Raw genomic sequence first — 19,148 nt, forward strand, 5'->3', positions numbered from 1 at the left:
GAACTAATAAAGGTATATAAATATAATACATTCATTTTCTTCACAGATTTCAAATTAAAGATGATTACTAACAAATATAGGTTCATGCAGTCTGCTTTTTCCCAACCAGGCCTGAAGAGGAAAGAACCAGTGGCAAGAATACTTGCTCCTAGCAAGCAAATATACCAAAATTATAATTAACAAAATCTTCAAACTTCTAGAATATGGTCCATTAGTATTAGCAGCTCAATTGTTTATATACCCTCCAGAACTGCAGAATAAACTTTTAAGAATAAAATGACAACAGAGATCATATTGTAAATATTATATTTCTCTCACTCACAAAGCTGTATGAGATATTTACTAGTTTTAATATGTATCCATAGGATTAGTACTCATATGGAGTACAACATGGAACAAGTGTGGAACTAAAGAAATAAGTCCATCTGAAAACAAAAGCACACATTTCTTAGGATTTAAAAATATTGCACATAATAAGGTTGCACAGAAATTACTGGCTGTTTTCATAAACAGAATGAGGTATTAGTCAATCTCTAAAGATGAGTGCAAAGAAGAAAAACCACACACAAAAAAATACATAAATCCACACTAAGACCTAGACGGCCAACAACTAAGAAAGAAATGCGAAAAGATGTGTAGAACAGCTATGACTTCAACACTACAAAATCATTAGCCAGGGATCAAACAGGTAACAATCTCTTGGCAATATTTCTTAAGTTTTCAACTTTCTTTTGGTCTTAAAGACTATGAGCAACACAATCATATCCTTTACTCCAATTTTTTGCATGGTTCTGTGGTAAATATTAAATAATACTTTTCTCAAGCTTTCAGTGGAAATTAAACAAGATACTGCTTGCCATCCTTTGCTAAGCAACTGAATTATAGTTTCACATACATTTAGATACTGCTTGCCATCCTTTGCTAAGCAACTGAATTATACAGTTTCACATACATTTTGCAATCTAAGTCAGAGATGCTACAGAGCATGCAATTTTAAATTAGCAAAGGTTTCACTCCAAAAAAATCATTCATGTTCATATAATTTAAATCTAGAATAACTTTTAAAGTTTAACCCTTAAATATTTATCAGGCAAACTCAATTTTTTCCTTGGTAATAAAACTGGTCATGTTAATAAGCCCAAGGACAAGTAGAGAAAAAGACCAGGCAGAATTATAATATCTTTTTTTTTTAAAGAACCTTGTCTAATCAGGGAAATTAATTAGCTATTGGTCTACTAATTAAATGTTGCTGAACTGTCAAAAACAATTTAAATATATTTAATAGCTATATCAAGTTAAGTGAAATCATGCACTTGTCAAAATAGTTCACAAAAAAATTCTTTCTGCATCAAAGATACTGAAGAGGAGTCAACTAGTTGGGTTTAATGAGAACAGAAAAAGAACCAACTACTGTCCTGAACAGTCAGTGTATGTAGTAACCATATTTCCTCTTCGTTGAGTGACAGTCCTACAGTGCTTGCTAGATCCATGGAATCTATTTTCAGTCTGTACTGTATGTCGATTGTTGGTGGTGTCAAAACCACTAAAAGAAAACATTTTCTCCATATCTTCAAACATGTCATCAAACAAACCACCTCCAAAAGAAAACTCCTGGAAATGGTGCCTTTGTCTAGTGGAACCATCCTGGCGTGTCTGGAAGTGATTTTCAAAATGCTTCTTGGACCGAGTATTTTGGTTTTGACCAAAAAAATCAAAGTCCTTAAATAAGTCATCAAAATTGAAGTTAAATGAGTGCTCAAAAGGACTTCCACTAGCTCTTTGTCCTTTACCATTAGTAAAAGCATTATGTCCAAGTGTATCATATTCTTTTCGCCTATTAGCATCTGAGAGAGTTTCATATGCTGAAAAGAAATAAAAATACTTTAGTAACTGAAGAGAACAAAATTACATATATCCAAACCTTTTAAATTTATCTATTTTATGAAAAGATTTCACAGCACAAATAAAACCAAAGCCTACAAGCATAAGGGTAAAGAGTCACAAAAGGCGGAGACTTTTTGTCTTATCCACTGTATGCTATCAGCAGTTAGCACAATACCTACCTCTAGTAACTACACAATAAATGTGTTAAATAAATGCTACCGTTACGACAAATAATTATATGGGCAACAATTTCAGAGTTATTCTTCATACTATTTGTGTAAAATCACTGCTTGCATTAAAGAATTTAATGAGCAAATTAAGAGGAATCCAGATTTTTCACCTCCTTACTAGTTGAAGTAAATGTTTAACTCCAACTCCCAGTTACCACCATCCAACATTAACTACTGAATGCTCAGGAGATGCAATCTGTTTCAGAATTAGTATTAAGTCAAAACTTGTTTAACACTTTTCCTTTAAAGACAAATGTGGCTTTGAGATGTAGAACAAGTGAGGAAGAAAAAAAAACCAAGGCATTTAAAATCTATTTAATTTTTTTATGCTCAATAGTTTTATATTTAATCTCCATACTTCATAAAAACTTTAAATTTGAGTTATCTAAAATTCCTTCTAACATAGAAACAATAAGCAATTTTGTAAATAATAAAAGAATGAAATAGTACATTTTCAACATTTTTAGATCTGACTGCCCAAAAAAGTATATACTTCCATACATCCAGGATCAAAATGTTATAAGAAAACAGCCTTGAGACTCTCACTACATTTAAGTATACATCCCACTTTACCTCTCATCTCCCACAAAACCTTCAAATACATACAAATTTCTTACCTATCATTCTCCTTTACTACTCAATACCTTTGCGATCTTGGAGATAGTCATTTACATACCTTCCGCAATCTCTCTGAATTTTGCTTCAGCATCAGGGCTCTTATTTTTATCAGGATGGTATTTCATGGCCAACTTGTGAAAGGCCTTCTTGATTTGGCGCTCTGAGGCCGACTTTGGCACACCTAAGATATCATAGTAACTTCTGGAAGCCAAAATTAATTCAGTTATCATTAAAATGCAGATTGCAAAGATGAAAACTGATTGGGGAGTAGCCATTTCTAATATCCTAAAAGAGAAAAGAAAAAAAAATTATGGAACTAATCTTTATTCTTTTACAAGGAACTGAATGAGCTTTTAGGATTTAAAGTACACTAATGCAGTACCAAAATGTTAAGCATATATAGTGTATCTTGTACTTGTTTCCATGTTATTTCATTTGTACAGGCTTTACACTCCTTAAATTTGTAGTAATCTTCTTGAAAGCAAATATAATTCAACCAAATTGAGAAAATTCTTTCACGGCTTTGCCTTTCCAATAACACTCTGGCCATAAACATAGTAGATAAACAAGCTTCCCAGATGGCTCAGTGGTAAAGAATCAGCCTGCCAAGCAGAATACGCAGGTTCAATTCCTGGGTCGGGAAGATCCCCGGAGAAGGAAATGGGAACCCACACCAGAATTCTTGCCTTGAAAATCCCATGGGTAGAGAGAAGCCTGGCAGGCGACAGTCCACGGAGTTGCAAAAGAGTCTGACACAACTTAGTGACTCAACAGCAACAAAGAAATTTTCAGTTTTCATTTCGGTAAAAGGAGCCAAGGATTGCACTTAGCGAATCTCAATATCACAATAATATTGACAAATGAACACAACAGAACGTAATCTCTTTAAAAAAAAAAAAACTGTAAGATCTCAAATATTTAATAGAAAAGCATGGATAAATGTTTTGTTAAAAACTCGTAATTAACAAAATTTAGGATTTCTATTAGGCTGCCCCCCCCAAAAAAAATGAACTTTCATGGTTTGTATTACAGATAAGGTAAACTTACTTTCAAATTTCTCAGGAGTCATTAAAGTATTTCTCTAACCTCAAAGAAGTTTCCACCTAGAATACAACTTGGAATTCTCGCGACTACAGATTAAATGGCTCACGATTCAAAAAGAACTGATCTGTTTTTTGAATATAGGAGTGCTTAAAAACCTAACATGACATAACACGGCTGACGAAAGACACTCTGGTTTGTGGAAACGCCTGCCTTCCTCTCCTGTGGCCCGTTTGGAGCCTAATTAGCAGACAGATCACTTCTTTCCAGAGAGTTAGTCACAGTCACGGGGACCAAGGATCAAGTACAAACTACTGGTTAAACGAACACCATCCGAGCATGTACTGCGGCCGTTCCCTAGCCGAAGGGCGCGTCTAACACTGACAGAGAGGTACCTTCCTGGTTTAATAAACCTCATTTCACAGTTTCAAGGTGAATATCCCACACTTTCCTAGAAGACTGACTTTGCCTTATACTGACTCCTCATTCCTAAGAGGGACCCGGTGGACAGTCCCGTGGGTCTTTCTCCCCAGAGCCGGTGCTTGGGCTAGACCGTCAGCCCTCACCCACACTCGCCCTGGCAGACCAGATGCAGCCGTTAGGTTGTAGGGCTCGGGATCCCACCCGGGGTCCGGCCTTGAGAGGAACTGCCAGACGCCCGAGAAAGCCAGCGGCACAACCCCACGACAAACCGCACTACGCTGTGTTTCTGCCATCACCTTTTCCCTGTTCTTTTCCTCAAGAACACCGGGCAGCCCGAAGCCCTAGCGGCGACTGTAGAGGACACCGAGGCCTAACCCCCCTCCCCGAGACCTCGGCCTCTTCTCTCGTCCGCAACCTCCGGCTGCTGCTGCTCCTAACCGGCGACACTAACCAGCGACTCCACACGGCCGCGCGGCTCGGCCTTCACCCCGGCCTCAGCAGCCTCCGTGAGCCGATACGCGCCCACTGCCTCCTGTCCGCCGACCTCACACTCTTCTCGCGGCCGCGTTCCCTCACAGCCCGCTCCCCACTGGCACGCCGGTAGCTGCGGGCGCCTACACCTCTGGAGAAGACCTACACGAAACGCTTTCCTATTGGCTCCCGCCTCCCCACCTGACCCTGGCGCCCTACGCGCACGTGGAAAACTGTTGTTGCTGATCAGCCCATGCGTCACTTCCGGCTCCAACCCCCGAAAGGGCCGAGCCGAAGCCGGCGGAAACGGAAGTGAGTTCAGGGTTGCCGACTCTTTCCACTCCACCCCGCTTGACGCAGGCGCGATACCTCGGACGGCAAGAACTTGCAGCCCCGCCTCGGTGAAAAAGGCCCGCCTGCGCCCCTTGGCGGCAAGGGTCTCCTGTGGCTGCGCGGCTGCAATGCCCCGCTATTGCGCAGCGATTTGCTGTAAGAACCGCCGGGGACGAAATAATAAAGAGCGGAAGCTTAGTTTTTACCCGTAAGTTGCCCCTAACGCGGAAGCTTCAGCTTGCCTTTGGGTCGCAGTCCTGTGGTGTTTGTGGTTAGAGTTTGGCGTCTCTCCTGTCTGCTATGTAAATTTGTCCTCGGTTCTCGGGGAGTGTTGGATTTTTGCGTAAGGAGAAGGGCTCGAAGGCGCGAGTTGAGTCTACCTGGAAATGTTCTGACATTTCTAGGGAGGACGCTGGGCGTGTGGCGAGGCTTAGGGGTCTGTTGTGGGTATTAATAGGGCATTTGAAGCGTTAAAGTTTGAGCGATGCTTCTGGTTTTCAGAGCGTTTCCCCACCTCCCCTGACCTCATTTCATTGAACAATGCTAATCACTTCAGGTGCATCAAACGTGCCGAATGGGAAGGTGCCCTCCAGGTTATCTTACACTTCCTGTGAGGTAGGTAGGTCGCGTAGATGTTATTCCATTTTCTCCTGAGAAAACTGAGGTTTTTCATAAAAGATTAGATAACTTACCTTGAAAGTTTTGTGGCAGAGGCGGAATTATAATCTGTCACCTGCTCAGGGCTCTAGATAATTCTTCATTCGTACAGAAAGCAGGTAAGTAAGGGCTAACAGATTTTCCCTGCTCTCCCAACATAGAGCGTTCCTAGTAAGCCTTTCCTAAGCAAGGAAGCAATTGCTTTTATTTCTTAAGAGCGAAAAATTTGTTTGGGCCCTAATCCCTCTTAGACCCAACTTTCCTAAAAGTGAAGTGGCAGAAAGCGAACTCTGGAGAAGTAGGGAATATTCCATTTTATTCGAGATTAGTGTATGTATTCCAAATAACTATAGCCACGAAATATTTTTTTGTGGAACCCCGAAAGTACTCATTTTTATTTGGAACAATAGGGAAGAAGTATTGTGTACTACTTGTTAGTAAGAGACCCGGCTCCAAAGCCAGATTTAGGTTCAAATCCTGGCTCCATCACTTTGTAGCTGAACAACTTGTAAATTATTTAACCGTGCAACCCAAGACCTTCCCATCTGTAAAGTGGACACGTTAATAGTACCGAATTCACACGTAGTGTCTAAAAACATAAAATAGCACTTGGCATTCATAACATGCTTCGTGTTTGTGAAAAATCAACGTGTTTAGACTATTCTATAATTTCCTTTATTTCTTATGTAAAAGTGTTCGTCGCTCAGTCGTGTCTGACTCTTTGCGACCCATGGACTATAGCCCACCAGGCTCCTCTGTCCATGGAATTCTAAATAATTTAGCTTTAATGTGAGTGTCTTTAATTTTCTTTGAAGTTTCACTAGCTATTTTGTGAAGCTTTTTTGACTTTAGACCTAAAGCTTGTCGTTCAGTACTGACTCAGCTGCTTTCCATTATCTTACCTAATGAAAAAAAAACCTGATAGCTCCAGATGATTCGCACTATGTGCCATATTTCCAGAATTACCTTCCTTGAAGCCCTTCCACAGGTTGCAGAGATATTTTAGGGGGATAAACATACTCTGGTATATGAATGTCACTGGCTCTGAGGAGGTTTGTAGCAAAGAATCATGTTGAACTTAACACCATATTTCCCATATTTATTTGGCCTTGGATTTGGGGGGCTCATAACCTCAGACTAGAACTTCTTTAGTCTTGTGGACTGCATAGTTACTATTTTTAAGGAGGGAAAAATAATAACGCCAGAGGAAGTCAATTATAGACTTTTATTCCTCAAAATGTGACTTTACTGAAACTGGAACTTTTATTGACTTTTTAAAATTTCATGTGTAATCTGCAAAATAAAAATTGAGTTAGTTTCAGTCCCCTAATAACATCCAACTTGAAGAATTTTCTTACTAACACTGTAGCGTGCTGCAAAATAAATTTATATTAATTAGGAAATTCAATGAATATAGTGCTCAGTTTATACCAGTGATTATTCTAAGTCCTCTGAAAGTAAAATTCTTTTGCCACTAAATGCCTTTTCTCATTATGCTTATCATATTTACAATATAAGTTATTGATATACGTAAGGTTAAAAACTTTTCAAACTGTGTATGAATATTGTATCAATGGTTAAAAAAAAACTTCCAAAAGCAGATAATCTGACTTTTCTATGGAAGGATATCAAGGTTAAAAATTATTTCCTACAAAGCACCCAGACTCTTCTCATCTAGCATCTTACTAAGTTATCAATATTTATTTTTTATGAGATCTTACTACTACAAAGCATAAATGGTTGTGATTGGGAGGAATGTGTAACAGCTGCTTCCTGTATGAGAACTTTTTATGTTACTCCTTTTTAAAAATAGGAAATTATTATATAGTATGTGTCTTGGACTGTGTTCCTATAAAATCTTCAAAAGGAGTATAAATCGCTGTTGTTTAATACAGTTTCATTCAAACCTGTTTACACTGGTAGAATAAAGTTTTCTGTCAAATTCTGCGGCAAGTCCAAATTTTACCCTAAAACATGTTGTAGTGTGTTAGAGCCAACTCGGAATATCCAGGCTATTCGGTACAGGAACAACACGTATAAAGCTCTGTCTTGCCTTTCTCTCTTTTTCTATTTGTTTCCTATTATAAAATATGAGTCTGCCCTCTTAACATGTTTAGTTCTCTTTCAGAACGTGAATACTTGAATTTTAGAGTTCCCAATCCACTGGCTAAAGAAGACTAGAAATGTTGGACTAGATTACAGATGGTTGGAATTGAGGCTGATTCCAGAGAATGGAATATTAGTAGTAGTTTAATAAGATACAGTAGTCATTTTATGTTAGCTAAACCATTTCTTGAATTAATGTCTCCTTATTTTAAAAATATTAATATAAAAGCCTTAGGTTTAATGCTTCTTATAGACAGTAAACTGTTTCATTTGTTATATTACTATGAAGTATATGTGAATAGGACTTTTTAGTTAAGAAAACTCTTCACTAGTTCTACAGACTATACAACAAAATGAAAAAGAAACATAATCCATAGAAAATATGAATAGATTTTATCCTTTGTAGTAACATATACGTTTTACTTGAAGGGACCCTGAGTTATATTTTACAAACCAGTCTTCTCAGACAAAAGCTTTGGCTACATATCTCATATCTTAGCTTTCTTTGCTGCAGAGATGATATGGCAGTAGTTGTCATGAAGATGCTGTTGTATGGTAGGAATGGTTGTCTTGTCTTTGTGGCCCTTAGGTTACCTATATATACAGGCCTGGAGTCTGGCATTATTGTTAAAATATAGCAAAGTTTTCCTTTTTTTAATTTCAGGTTTCCTCTACATGACAAAGAAAGACTTGAAAAATGGTTAAAGAATATGAGACGAGATTCATGGGTTCCAAGTAAATACCAGTTCCTGTGTAGTGACCATTTTACTCCTGACTCTCTTGACATCAGATGGGGTATTCGCTATTTGAAACAAACTGCAATTCCGACAATATTTTCTTTGCCTGAAGACAATCAGGTATTGGAGGCAGGGAGTAGGGGAGAAGGGGCTAATGCTGAGTATGGTGGCAGATTGCAGGGTGGCAGGTAGTCAGGAAGAGGGGAGGAGAGTGAAAAATAACTTGGGAAAACACATACTTGAGAAAGGAAAACTAATGTGTACTTTTACTGAAAGTGATAATTTTTTAGTAAACCATTCTGAAGCATAGCTTAAGAGGAGCCAAAGATAACACATACATAAATTATCAGGTTAAATTTTTAATGTAAATTAATGATCTAAGATTTTTTTACTAGTTTTGTGAATGATCTGAGATTTTTCTTTATATACTGATTATGCATAATTTTTTTAGAAAATGCTTTCACATATATTTTGAGCTGTTACATGCTGAAAACATTTTTTAACTGAATAAATTTGTTTGGCCAGCATACTACTCAAAGTTGTACTGAAATAGTCAGCACTAACTAGTAAGAGGATAAAGCCTAGTGAGGACATCTTTTTTAGAATTTGAAAATGTTATTTTATAGGAGAAAGATCCTTCCAAAAAAAAATCTCAGAAGAAAAAATTGAAAAGTGAGAAAGAAGTATGCCTAAAAGCCAAGTCAGAAGAATCTTTTGCATCAAATGAGCCAAAGAAGCATCCAGTTAATACAGATCTCCTCCTTGAACATGCAGAATTACTTGACTCATCTACCTTGGTAAAGCCACCAAATCCAAAAGCAGAAAGTGTGCAAAATAACATATTAACTCTTAGTCTAGTTAAACAAGATACCAGAAAACCAGAATCTACCTTGGAAACATCAGTTAACCAAGACATGGGTATAGGTGGTTTTCACACATCATTTGAGAATCTAAGTTCTACAACTATTACTTTGACAACTTCAAATTCAGAGGGTATTCAGCAGCCTTTAGAAACCCAAGAAGTGATTGAAATAACTACTAATCATCTTGCTAACCCACACTTTACAAATAATTCTGTAGAAATTAAGTCAGCACAGGAAAATCCATTCGTATTCAGCACAGTTACTCAAACAGTTGAAGAATTAAACACAGATAAAGAATCCGTTATTGCCATTTTTGTACCTACAGAAAATTCCAAACCTGCAATTAATTCTTTTTTACCTGCCCCCGAAGAAACAGTGGAAATGGAAGAAGATACAGACATTGAAGACTCACATAAGGATGTAGACTATGAGACAGAAGTTTTACAGATTGAGCATTCTTACTGCAGACAAGATGTAAATAAGGAACATCTTTGGCAGAAAATATCTAAACTACATTCAAAGATAACTCTCCTTGAGTTGCAGGAACAACAAACTCTAGGGAGATTGAAGTCTTTGGAAGCTCTTATAAGGCAGCTAAAACAGGAAAACTGGCTATCTGAAGAAAATGTCAAGATTATAGAAAACCATTTCACAACATATGAAGTTACTATGATATAGATTAAGAGGTTTTCAAGTTTGTGACTTTCATGTAAGGTTTCTGTTAACCAAACCAAATTCTGTGTAAAGTGAACTTTTTCCTATGTAAAGTTCTTAACCTTAATGAAGCTAAGCAATTGCTCTAATGTTGTGAACTGCATCCTATTCTTGTTATGCTCATTTTTTGAAAACAACTAGAGAGTTGTTGGGTAGATGACATTTCATTGCTTGATAATTTCCCAAATTTAAAGTAAAAACGTAATGAATAAGTAATATGATTCAGTCATAAAATGAGAGAACACAGATACGGTAAACAGGAGCCCAGAATAGAAATCAGGTTCCAGAATCAGTCCTAATTCTACCATTGAGATGTGTCTTGGACAAGTTACTTATTAAGGTTGAGTCCCGGTCTCTTAATTTGTAGAAGGAGGGCACTTAACTAGATCTCTTACATAGTCTGTTTCTTTAGAGTTTCTTCCCTTTCTAGAAGATGCTTTTAATAGAACAAGTTTTCTATATGATTATCTTATATTACACAAAAGTAGATGCTGGCGAGAATTTTCTACTATTACCTGTTGGATTCTTCTCAATATGTATTAAATTCTGTGTTGCTTGACCTTTGGGCTATAATTTTTTGTATTATACAGCTTCCCTGATGGCTCAAGCAGTAAAGAATCCACCTGCAATGCAGGAGAGCCAGGTTTGATCCCTGGGTTGGGAAGATCCCCTGTAGAAGGGAATGGCAACCCACTCTAGTATTCTTGCCTGAAGAATCCCATGAACAGAGAAGCCTGGAGCTCTACAGTCCGTGGGGTCACAAAGAGTCAGACATGATTGAGCAACTAATATTTTTTGTATTTTACTGGAAAATACTCCTGTTAGGTTTTATTCCAGTTGAACTAAAATAAGGAATCAACCATTAGCCTAATTCCTAGGAGAGGTACTTTAAACTTGAAAAAATATGTATCTTATATATGCTGACCATCATAACACATAGTTATTTAAACTTCTTGACACCCTGCAATTAAAGTTATTTTTATAAACCAAAAATTTCAACGAGGTTAATTTTTTAAATATTTTTTAGGAATTAACAGTTTGTATCTATTTAAAATGTATAACCTTTAAATGTGTGCATGTGTCATTTTAAAATTCCAGAATAATGGAATAATACTTATTATTATACCTTCTCACTTAGATGTATTTTATTAAAAGAAATTATAGATAGGTGGTGATGACCATGGCTTTCCAGGTGGTGCAATGATAAAGAATCTGCCTGCCAATGCAGGAGATGCAGATTGATCCCTGGGTTATAAAGATGCCCTGAAGTAGGAAATAGCAACCCACTCCAGTATTCTTGCCTAAAAAAATTCCAGAGTAGCCTGACAGGCTACAGCGCATGGAGTTGCTAAGAGCTGAACACAACTGAGCATGCACACACGGTAATGACCCTAGGGAGACAAGTAGAAAAGAGAAATAATGGTGATAGAAACGAAAGGAAATGTAAAAGCAGAGACATAAATGTTACTCTTTATGGTGTTGAGCAAATGCCTGTCAGTCTGATTTCTTAGTTTTCTCATTCTTAGTTTTCTCTTATATAAAAAATACTGTTACCTATCTTGAAGGATGGTTTTTTTGTTTTCTGTGAGGTAATAAATGTGTTTTGGTGCTGGAAAATAGGATGTGCTCAGTAAATAGTTGACTACACAGCAGATAGTATTTTAATTGTTTTTCTAAGTGGATGGTGATTATTTAGGGTCAACTTCACTTAGTTTTTTAAGCTAATAAAATTAAATTAGTATTATATGAATGTGTGTCAGCTAATTATAAAAAAGTTGATCAGAGGTATCCTTATAACACCTTAGGGGGGAAAAATCCTTAACATTTTTGTATAAATTATGTACATATAATTAATAAAATTGATATTTAAGTTCCATTTTGATAATATGTAAAATACATACTCTAAATGTAAATAGCCCGTTTGAGTCATTATAAAGTGTTGTACATTGTAGTTATTTTCTATTTATAGTTTACTCAGGAATAATTTAAAGTAGTTGTATTTCTTTAAACTACTAAATTACAAGTATCTAAGATACTCTTGACTTTTGTATATTCAGTTCAGAATGTTCCAGCCTAACTCAGTTAACTGTTAAATTTTATTTGGGGGTTTTGACCAACTTGATTTCTTACTTGGATTATTATAGGAACTTCTTAACTAATTGTACTTATATTTTGGATCTCCTGCTTTTGTGTTTTCCCAGACTCTGGTATTAAGTTTTTTACCTAGACTATACATCTAGCTGTATCACCTGTGTACCACTTAACTTTCCTAGCTCAGAAATCGGTAATCACCCTTTAATACCTACAGAATAAAGTAAAACTTGTTTCCATCATGTATATTATCTTCTGTGATTCTGTTCATCCTGTGTTCTAGCCATACTGGAATTCTTAGCATTTCTCAAACATGCTGACTTTGTGTCTTTCTGCTTATTTTATTCTTTAAACTCAACCAGTTAAAATTAGATTTCAATTTTGTGGGAATATCATCCCTTTTACCAATCAAAATTGTTTTTTCTTTGTTTCTACGGAGTTTGTATTATAACACTGTAGCAGTGCTTCCACGTTTTTTAAATTAATTTTTATTGGAGTATAGTTGCTTTTATTCTTTTTTTATATCATGATGTTATGGCTTTCTGTTCGACTTGACTTTTTTTTTTTTTGAATTCTAGTGTTTATTGAATAAATGAAAATACAGCTTTTAAGGATCAAAGAGACATGTTAACAGGTATGGGGGAAGGTAATGTGATAAAGTAAGAAGTAAAAGCAGATAAGAAAGCATCCCTGGCTTCATAGCCAGGGCTCATCTTCACTTTTGTTTCATTGACAGTGTAATATTCACTCAATAAAGGTTTGGATGTATATTCTGAATTCGCCTACTTAGAATTTCTTATTATTTAAAAGAAAGAGCTTTCCCAGGCGGCTGCCGAAGATGGCGGAGGGGCAGGTCCTGGTGCTCGATGGCCGAGGCCATCTCCTGGGTCGCCTGGCGGCCATTGTGGCCAAGCAGGTGCTTCTGGGCCGGAAGGTTGTGGTTGTGCGCTGTGAGGGCATCAACATTTCTGGGAATTTCTACAGAAATAAATTGAAATACCTGGCCTTTCTCTGCAAGCGGATGAACACCAACCCCTCCCGTGGCCCCTATCACTTCCGAGCCCTCAGCCGCATCTTCTGGCGGACAGTGCGAGGCATGCTGCCTCACAAGACCAAGTGGGGCCAGGCTGCCCTGGAGCGCCTTAAGGTGTTTGATGGGATCCCACCACCCTATGACAAGAAAAAGCGAATGGTGGTTCCTGCTGCCCTCAAGGTTGTGTGTCTGAAGCCTACTCGGAAGTTTGCCTACCTAGGGCGCCTGGCTCATGAGGTTGGCTGGAAGTACCAGGCGGTGACAGCCACCCTGGAGGAGAAGAGAAAGGAGAAAGCCAAGATCCACTACCGGAAAAAGAAGCAGCTCATGAGGCTACGGAAGCAGGCCGAAAAGAACATCGAGAAGAAAATTGGCCAATTCACAGAGGTCCTCAAGACTCACGGATTCCTAGTCTGAGCCAAATAAAATTGTTTATTCTTCAAAAAAATGAAAGAACCTTCTTAACAAATATGTCATTCATACCTTGAGAATGTTTAGGGAAGGATGGACTTCCCTGGTGACTCATACAGTAAAAGCGTCTGCCTACACTGCGGGAGATCCCTGGGTTGGGAAGATCCCCTGGAGAAGGAAATGGCAACCCACTCCAGAACTCTTGCCTAGAAAAATCCCATGGACAGAGGAGCCTGGTAGGCTACAGTCCATTGGGTCGCAAAGAGTTGGACACGACTGAGCAACTTCACTATTGATCTTCATATAGTCTTTGAAACGTCCTATGTTTCCAGTGGACAGTACAATTTACCAGTTAATCTGCTATGCCACCTATTAATTATTGATTTTTGTTGTAGAAGGCTATCCCCACCACAAACTATTTCCTCCTTTCTATTCCAGATAATTAGAAAGGATATTAAGTCTAAAGAAGCTGTGTATCTTTATGCCTACACTTCAGGGAGGTTGGTAAGTCAATTTAAAAAGATTTCATCATAAATAATACATGCCATTGATCTAAACATTAAGCAGGAAAGTTTTCTGCATACTTTTGATCTTGAAAAAAATCAGTCATGCATCAGGAGTTGGAATATTGATTTGTAGATGAATTTTTCTATTACTACCTAAATTGAACAGTTCTGTCAGCTAATTTGGTGTTCAAGTACATGGTTTCTTCTTTTTTAGATCACGCTATTTTGTTTTTTTGTGGATGAGGTAAGTGAGTTAAAACACAACTGTCAGGGAAAAAGCTATAGAAAAGGGTGAGGGTGGAGATACAGACCAAGATGCATCTGTGTTAAGAGAAACTTTCTTCAAGGAATGGTCTGTTTCATTTATCATTTTTAACTTATTCACCACCCTCTGATTTTTTGGTTGCTTGACCACCTCATCTCCACTGAACTTTTCCTCCATTCCTTCTCAGCCACCTCATTTCCATGGTAAGTGGTAGACCTTTGTCATTTCCAGTACTTGCATCCCCTTTGAAAATTGTCAACTTCAAGCTCTTCATTCTAACCACCAGCTTCTGTTCTTTAGCGTAATTATTTTAGCAGCTTATGTTGCAACCAACGACTTTCCATGGTCCATCATCCGTGCAGTAGGTTATATTTTCCAAATATGGCTGCAAAATATATCTCATCCTATGTTCTCCACAGTGTGACCTTGCCACTCCATTATCAAGAGGTGGAGTTTATTTCTCTACCTTTTTCTGGAAAAGAGTGTGACTGCTTTTGATTGATAAGAGTACAGTAAAAGTGACACTGCCAATTCCAAACTCAGCCTGTAATGGGCCTGACAGCTTTCATTTCCTCCTTGGAGCTTTTGCTTCCTCTTAGAATGCCAGGTGCCATGTAAGATGTGTGATTACCCTGAGATCATGCTGGAAAAACCAAAGTCACATGGAAAAACTGGAGAGTGAGAGACCAGACATGGAGTGAAGAAGCCACCTTGAAACTGATTCTCAAGGCCGTCACTCTAGGCTTCAAATGCAGCAAAGATAGTCTTTTAGCTGAGCTCTTCCTAAATTCCTTTTGGGGTGGATTGTTAGGAAGTGTTTTAGGATGTGTTTTCCAGAGAAACAAATTCCCAGATCTGAAGTTGATGAGCTGGAGACTCAGAAGAGCCCATGGTGTAGTTCTAGTCCACATTTGAAGGCCTAAGAACTGGGAGAGCTGATTGTATAAGTTCTAGTCTGAGTTTGAATTTGAAGGAAGAAGAGGGTCAATGTCCAAACTCAAAGGCAGGCCAAGAATGAATTCTGCCGTACTCTTCTGTGCTGTGCTTAGTCGCTCAGTCATGTCTTGACTCTTTGCAACCCTATGGACTATAGCCCGCCAGGCTCCTCTGTTCCCTGGATTCTCCAGACAAGAATACTGGAGTGGGTTGCCATGCCCTCCTCCAGGGGATTTTCCAACCTAGGGATCGAACCCAGGTCTCCCGCATTGCAGGCAGAGTCTTTACCATCTGAGCCACCAGGGAATGAAGCCTACCTATGTGGAGAAGGGCAATATACTTTCCTCTGTCTACTCATTCAAATGTTAATCTCATTCAGAAACACTCACAGATAGACCCAAAATAACATCTAATCAAATATCTAGGCACTCTGGCCCAGCCAGGTTGACACATTAACTGTTACAGGCAGCAATAGATAACCAACACTATCCCCCTTCTGTATTCACCTCCATCCTTACTCTGATGCTGTGAACAATCATAACTACTCTCCAGTAAAACCTCAAACAACATTGATCCCCTGTCTACTGTTCTCACTTGCCTAAACTCCTTCTCTAGTTGAATTCAAATACCTTTCTGCCTTTTTCTATGTCGGAGTAGTTGGACTTAGCTGGAGAAGAACACACCAATGGACAGGCTTAATTCCACATTCATATCCAGAAACCCCAAGTGGACCCAGCAGCATTATTGTATTTCTCAAGAGAGTTGATATCTCCAGTCTGATTCTCCCTCACACTGCTCCCTTCCCCTCCTACTATCCCTTCCTACTCTCCCAAGGTGAGGATCCCATCTCATGCTTCACTGAAAAAAAAAACCAGAAACACCTCTATAAACCAAAATAGACTGTTAGACAGTAGTTGTATGAACTACATGTACATGCATCAACATGATTAAATAACCAAACTATGTGAAAAAGTTAAGTTGCAAAACCTCTGACTACAGTCTACTGTGTGCTGTGCTGTGCTGTGTTTAGTCGCTCAGTTGTGTCCAAATCTTGCGACCTGGTAGACTGTAGCCCACCAGGCTCCTCTGTCCATAGGAATTCTCCAGGCAAGAATACTGGAGTGGGTTGCCATGTCCTCCTCCAGGGGATCTTCCCAACCCAGGAAACAGTCTACTACTTAATTAAATTTTTAAAATACACAAAACATTAACATGGTACTGAGGTTTACATTCCTGCATAAAAGAAACACACCAACTTCAGGATAATGATTACTTCTCAGGAGGCAAGAAGGGGTGATGGAGAGATTTTATGTGTTATTCCTTTAAAAAAGAAAACTGAGCAGCTGAATAAAGATGACAAAATTTTGTTACCTATTTAAATAATAGGTACAGGCCTACTATTTTTAATGTTTCAGAATTTAAAATTACATATTTTAGTTGAAATGACAGAAGGCTGAGTTAGGCTTATAAAGTAACTCAAGGTCAACTCTGATTAGATGTTGTACTTATGATTGTTAGGATTGCTATTCTTTGTTTTAAGAACATTTGAGGAATAGTGGGGATTTGCAGTGAAAGACTTGATTTGGATGCAATAAACTTGGATTTGGCTTCCCAGGTGGTGCTAGTAAAGAACCTGCCTGCCAATGCAGGAGCCATAAGAGATGCAGATTCAATCCCTGGGTAGGGAAGATCCCCTGGAGAAGGAAATGACAACCCACTCCAGTATTCTTGCCTGGAGAATCTCATGGACTGACCAGCCTGGGGAACTATATAGTCCATGGAGTCATGAAGAGTCAGACATGACTGAAGTGACTGAGCATGCAAACTTGGATTTGAAGTTAGGCACTGTGCTAGGCAGAAGAATAGCACCTCCTCACTAACTCTCTGAAAAGGGACAATTTCCCTTTTTAGTAAGTGGCTAAAGTAGGATGGAATGGGGCAGGGGGGAGCAGGTCACAAACTTCTTTAGTTCTCTGCAGCCGTAAAATATGAGCCAAATGAGGATGACATTTTGCATATCATTTTCCCACTTGCCAGTGCATTCCAGTTTCATGTCTCTCCTTGAGCTTGTAATAACAGACTGGCCCACCTCTCTATTCCCAGAGAAAATAAGAACCAGGCAGTACTGGAGAGGATAATGTAAAATCTTTACGAGAGAGTGGGTTTAATTCTAATATAAATATTTAAATTGTTTTAATATAAATTCAGAGCTATTTCCTCCCCAATTGAAATAACCTAGGATGTTAATATGACATTACCATATTTAATACTTTAATAAGAACTTTAAAACAATAATCTCACCTCACAATCTCAGAGAAACCCTAAGGACAACCTGTCATTAATCTGTCACCAACACTTGAGTGGTTCCAAGGTTCAGGTTTTTAATAGTTTCCTCTGTGGCATGTATACAAGTAGTGCTGGTGGTGGTTTAGTCACTAAGTTGTGTCCGACTCTTGCTACTCCATGGATCCTAGCCTGCCGGGCTCCTCTGTCCATGGAATTCTCCAGGCAAGAATACTGGAGTGGGTTGCCATTTCCTTCTCCAGGGGATCTTCCCGACCCAGGAATCAAACCCGGGTCTCCTGCGTTGCAGGCAGACTCTTTACCGACTGAGCTAGGAGGGAAGCCTGACACTTCTGGGTGTGTCATTTAGCTTGCTACAAATAGTGTGCAGTGTCTAATTAAATATGGTGACCCATTGTTTTCCTGCATCACTAATGAACTTAGTCACTCCTCTGTAAATCTTATACCTTCTGGATAATGGAAGAGAAACATTTTCTTATACTTTATACTAGAGAGAATTCATTCTCTCAAATGGATCTCAAATGGATATTCATTTTCAGATTCCTCTTCTGTCTTTGACCCCTTTCATGAACCCCACACTCTTGTGCCAAGGACTATAGATTGCCTTGCATCCCAGTCTTGGGCCATGGTATTGACTATCTCCTGTATGTGTGTGTGCATGCTCAGTGGTGTCCAACTCTTTGCGACTCTGGACAGTAGCCCATGTCTCTTAACTCTCCTGCATTGGGAGGTGGGTCCTTTACCACTAGCGCCACCTGGGAAGCCCCACTATCTCATGTATCTGTGCTGTTAATTTTATAGTGTTAGCTTTTACATTCTTGGGTTTTACTGGTGGCTTCCCTGGTGGCTCAGAGAGTAAAGCGTCTGCCTGCAATGCGGGAGACCTGGGTTCAGTCCCTGGGTTGGGAAGATCCCCTGGAGAAGGAAATGGCAGCCCACTCCAGTATTCTTGCCTGGAGAATCCCATGGATGGAGGAGCCTGGTGGGCTACAGTCCACTGGGTCGCAAAGAGCCGGACCCAACTGAGCGACTTCACTTTCACTTTCACAGATGGTAAAGAATCTGCCTGCAATGTGGAAAATCCAGGTTCGATCCCTGGATCAGGAAGATCCTCTGGAGAAGGGAATAGCTGCCCACTCCAGTATTCTTACCATGGAAAATTCCATGGACAGAGGACCTGGCGGGCTACAGCCCATGGAATTGCAAAGAGTCAGACACGAGTGGGAAATTAACACTTTCACACTCTACATATACGGCTATCGTTATGTTTTGTCCTCTTCAGGCATTGTAATACACTGTTGTATTTGTGTCAGTGTAAGGTCATTGAATGACCTGCAGATTCTAAAATGTACGAAGTGCATTTTAAGTGTTCTTATAGATTTTTTTTTTAATTAACAACATTTAACTTAATGTAGCAAATTAATAAAACATCTTCTCTTGGGTAAACTATTAACATTCCCTTACTTGAGTTGTTTTTAACAAAATGTATTACCTAAGGGGATAAAAATGTTAAAACTAATTTTTA

General features: G+C 38.7%; 2 protein-coding genes and 1 pseudogene across 10 annotated transcripts; 2 read left to right on the plus strand and 1 right to left on the minus strand.

Moving 5' to 3' along the window:
- Positions 1-289: 289 nt before the first annotated feature.
- DNAJB9 (DnaJ heat shock protein family (Hsp40) member B9) lies at positions 290-5,111 on the minus strand. Of its 5 annotated transcripts, none has more exons than XM_081534156.1 (3): positions 5,037-5,111; positions 2,791-3,017; positions 290-1,862 (listed from the first exon to the last, which is right to left on the minus strand). In XM_081534156.1, the coding sequence occupies exons 2-3, from the start codon at positions 3,005-3,007 to the stop codon at positions 1,408-1,410; spliced, it is 672 nt and encodes a 223-aa protein (XP_081390282.1). In that variant the 5' UTR covers positions 3,008-3,017; positions 5,037-5,111; the 3' UTR covers positions 290-1,407. The 5 variants fall into 5 exon arrangements, with proteins under 5 accessions (XP_081390282.1, XP_081390280.1, XP_081390284.1 ...); XM_081534154.1 differs by lacking the exon at positions 5,037-5,111 and adding an exon at positions 4,648-4,787; XM_081534158.1 differs by lacking the exon at positions 5,037-5,111 and adding an exon at positions 4,644-4,787 and having other exon boundaries at positions 2,791-3,009.
- On the plus strand, positions 4,947-12,410 carry THAP5 (THAP domain containing 5). Of its 4 annotated transcripts, none has more exons than XM_081534148.1 (4): positions 5,247-5,343; positions 5,557-5,615; positions 8,428-8,620; positions 9,127-12,410. In XM_081534148.1, the coding sequence occupies exons 2-4, from the start codon at positions 5,575-5,577 to the stop codon at positions 10,039-10,041; spliced, it is 1,149 nt and encodes a 382-aa protein (XP_081390274.1). In that variant the 5' UTR covers positions 5,247-5,343; positions 5,557-5,574; the 3' UTR covers positions 10,042-12,410. The 4 variants fall into 4 exon arrangements, with proteins under 4 accessions (XP_081390275.1, XP_081390272.1, XP_081390274.1 ...); XM_081534147.1 differs by having other exon boundaries at positions 5,247-5,302; XM_081534149.1 differs by lacking the exons at positions 5,247-5,343; positions 5,557-5,615 and adding an exon at positions 4,947-4,979.
- A 491-nt stretch (positions 12,411-12,901) lies between these two features.
- On the plus strand, positions 12,902-13,649 carry LOC145523599 (large ribosomal subunit protein uL13 pseudogene; annotated as a pseudogene). The gene has a single exon (XR_014066738.1). The product of XR_014066738.1 is annotated as a large ribosomal subunit protein uL13 pseudogene (transcript).
- Positions 13,650-19,148: the final 5,499 nt, after the last annotated feature.

This window comes from Giraffa tippelskirchi, chromosome 10 (assembly GCF_054371585.1).
Source record: "Giraffa tippelskirchi isolate mGirTip1 chromosome 10, T2T-mGirTip1v1.2.pri, whole genome shotgun sequence".
In the NCBI taxonomy this organism is placed as follows: domain Eukaryota; kingdom Metazoa; phylum Chordata; class Mammalia; order Artiodactyla; family Giraffidae; genus Giraffa; species Giraffa tippelskirchi.

What these genes read in the sequence shown, in the direction of transcription:
- THAP5 (XM_081534146.1), top strand. Translation starts at nt 5,129, where the DNA reads ATGCCCCGCTATTGCGCAGCGATTTGCTGTAAGAACCGCCGGGGACGA. An exon ending in CGGAAGCTTAGTTTTTACCC is followed by an intron (nt 5,209 to 8,427) that starts GTAAGTTGCCCC and finishes TTTTAATTTCAG; the next exon opens with GTTTCCTCTACATGACAAAG. An exon ending in CTTTGCCTGAAGACAATCAG is followed by an intron (nt 8,621 to 9,126) that starts GTATTGGAGGCA and finishes GTTATTTTATAG; the next exon opens with GAGAAAGATCCTTCCAAAAA.
- DNAJB9 (XM_081534156.1), bottom strand. Translation starts at nt 3,007, where the DNA reads ATGGCTACTCCCCAATCAGTTTTCATCTTTGCAATCTGCATTTTAATG. An exon ending in ATTCAGAGAGATTGCGGAAG is followed by an intron (nt 1,863 to 2,790) that starts GTATGTAAATGA and finishes ATTTCTTTTCAG; the next exon opens with CATATGAAACTCTCTCAGAT.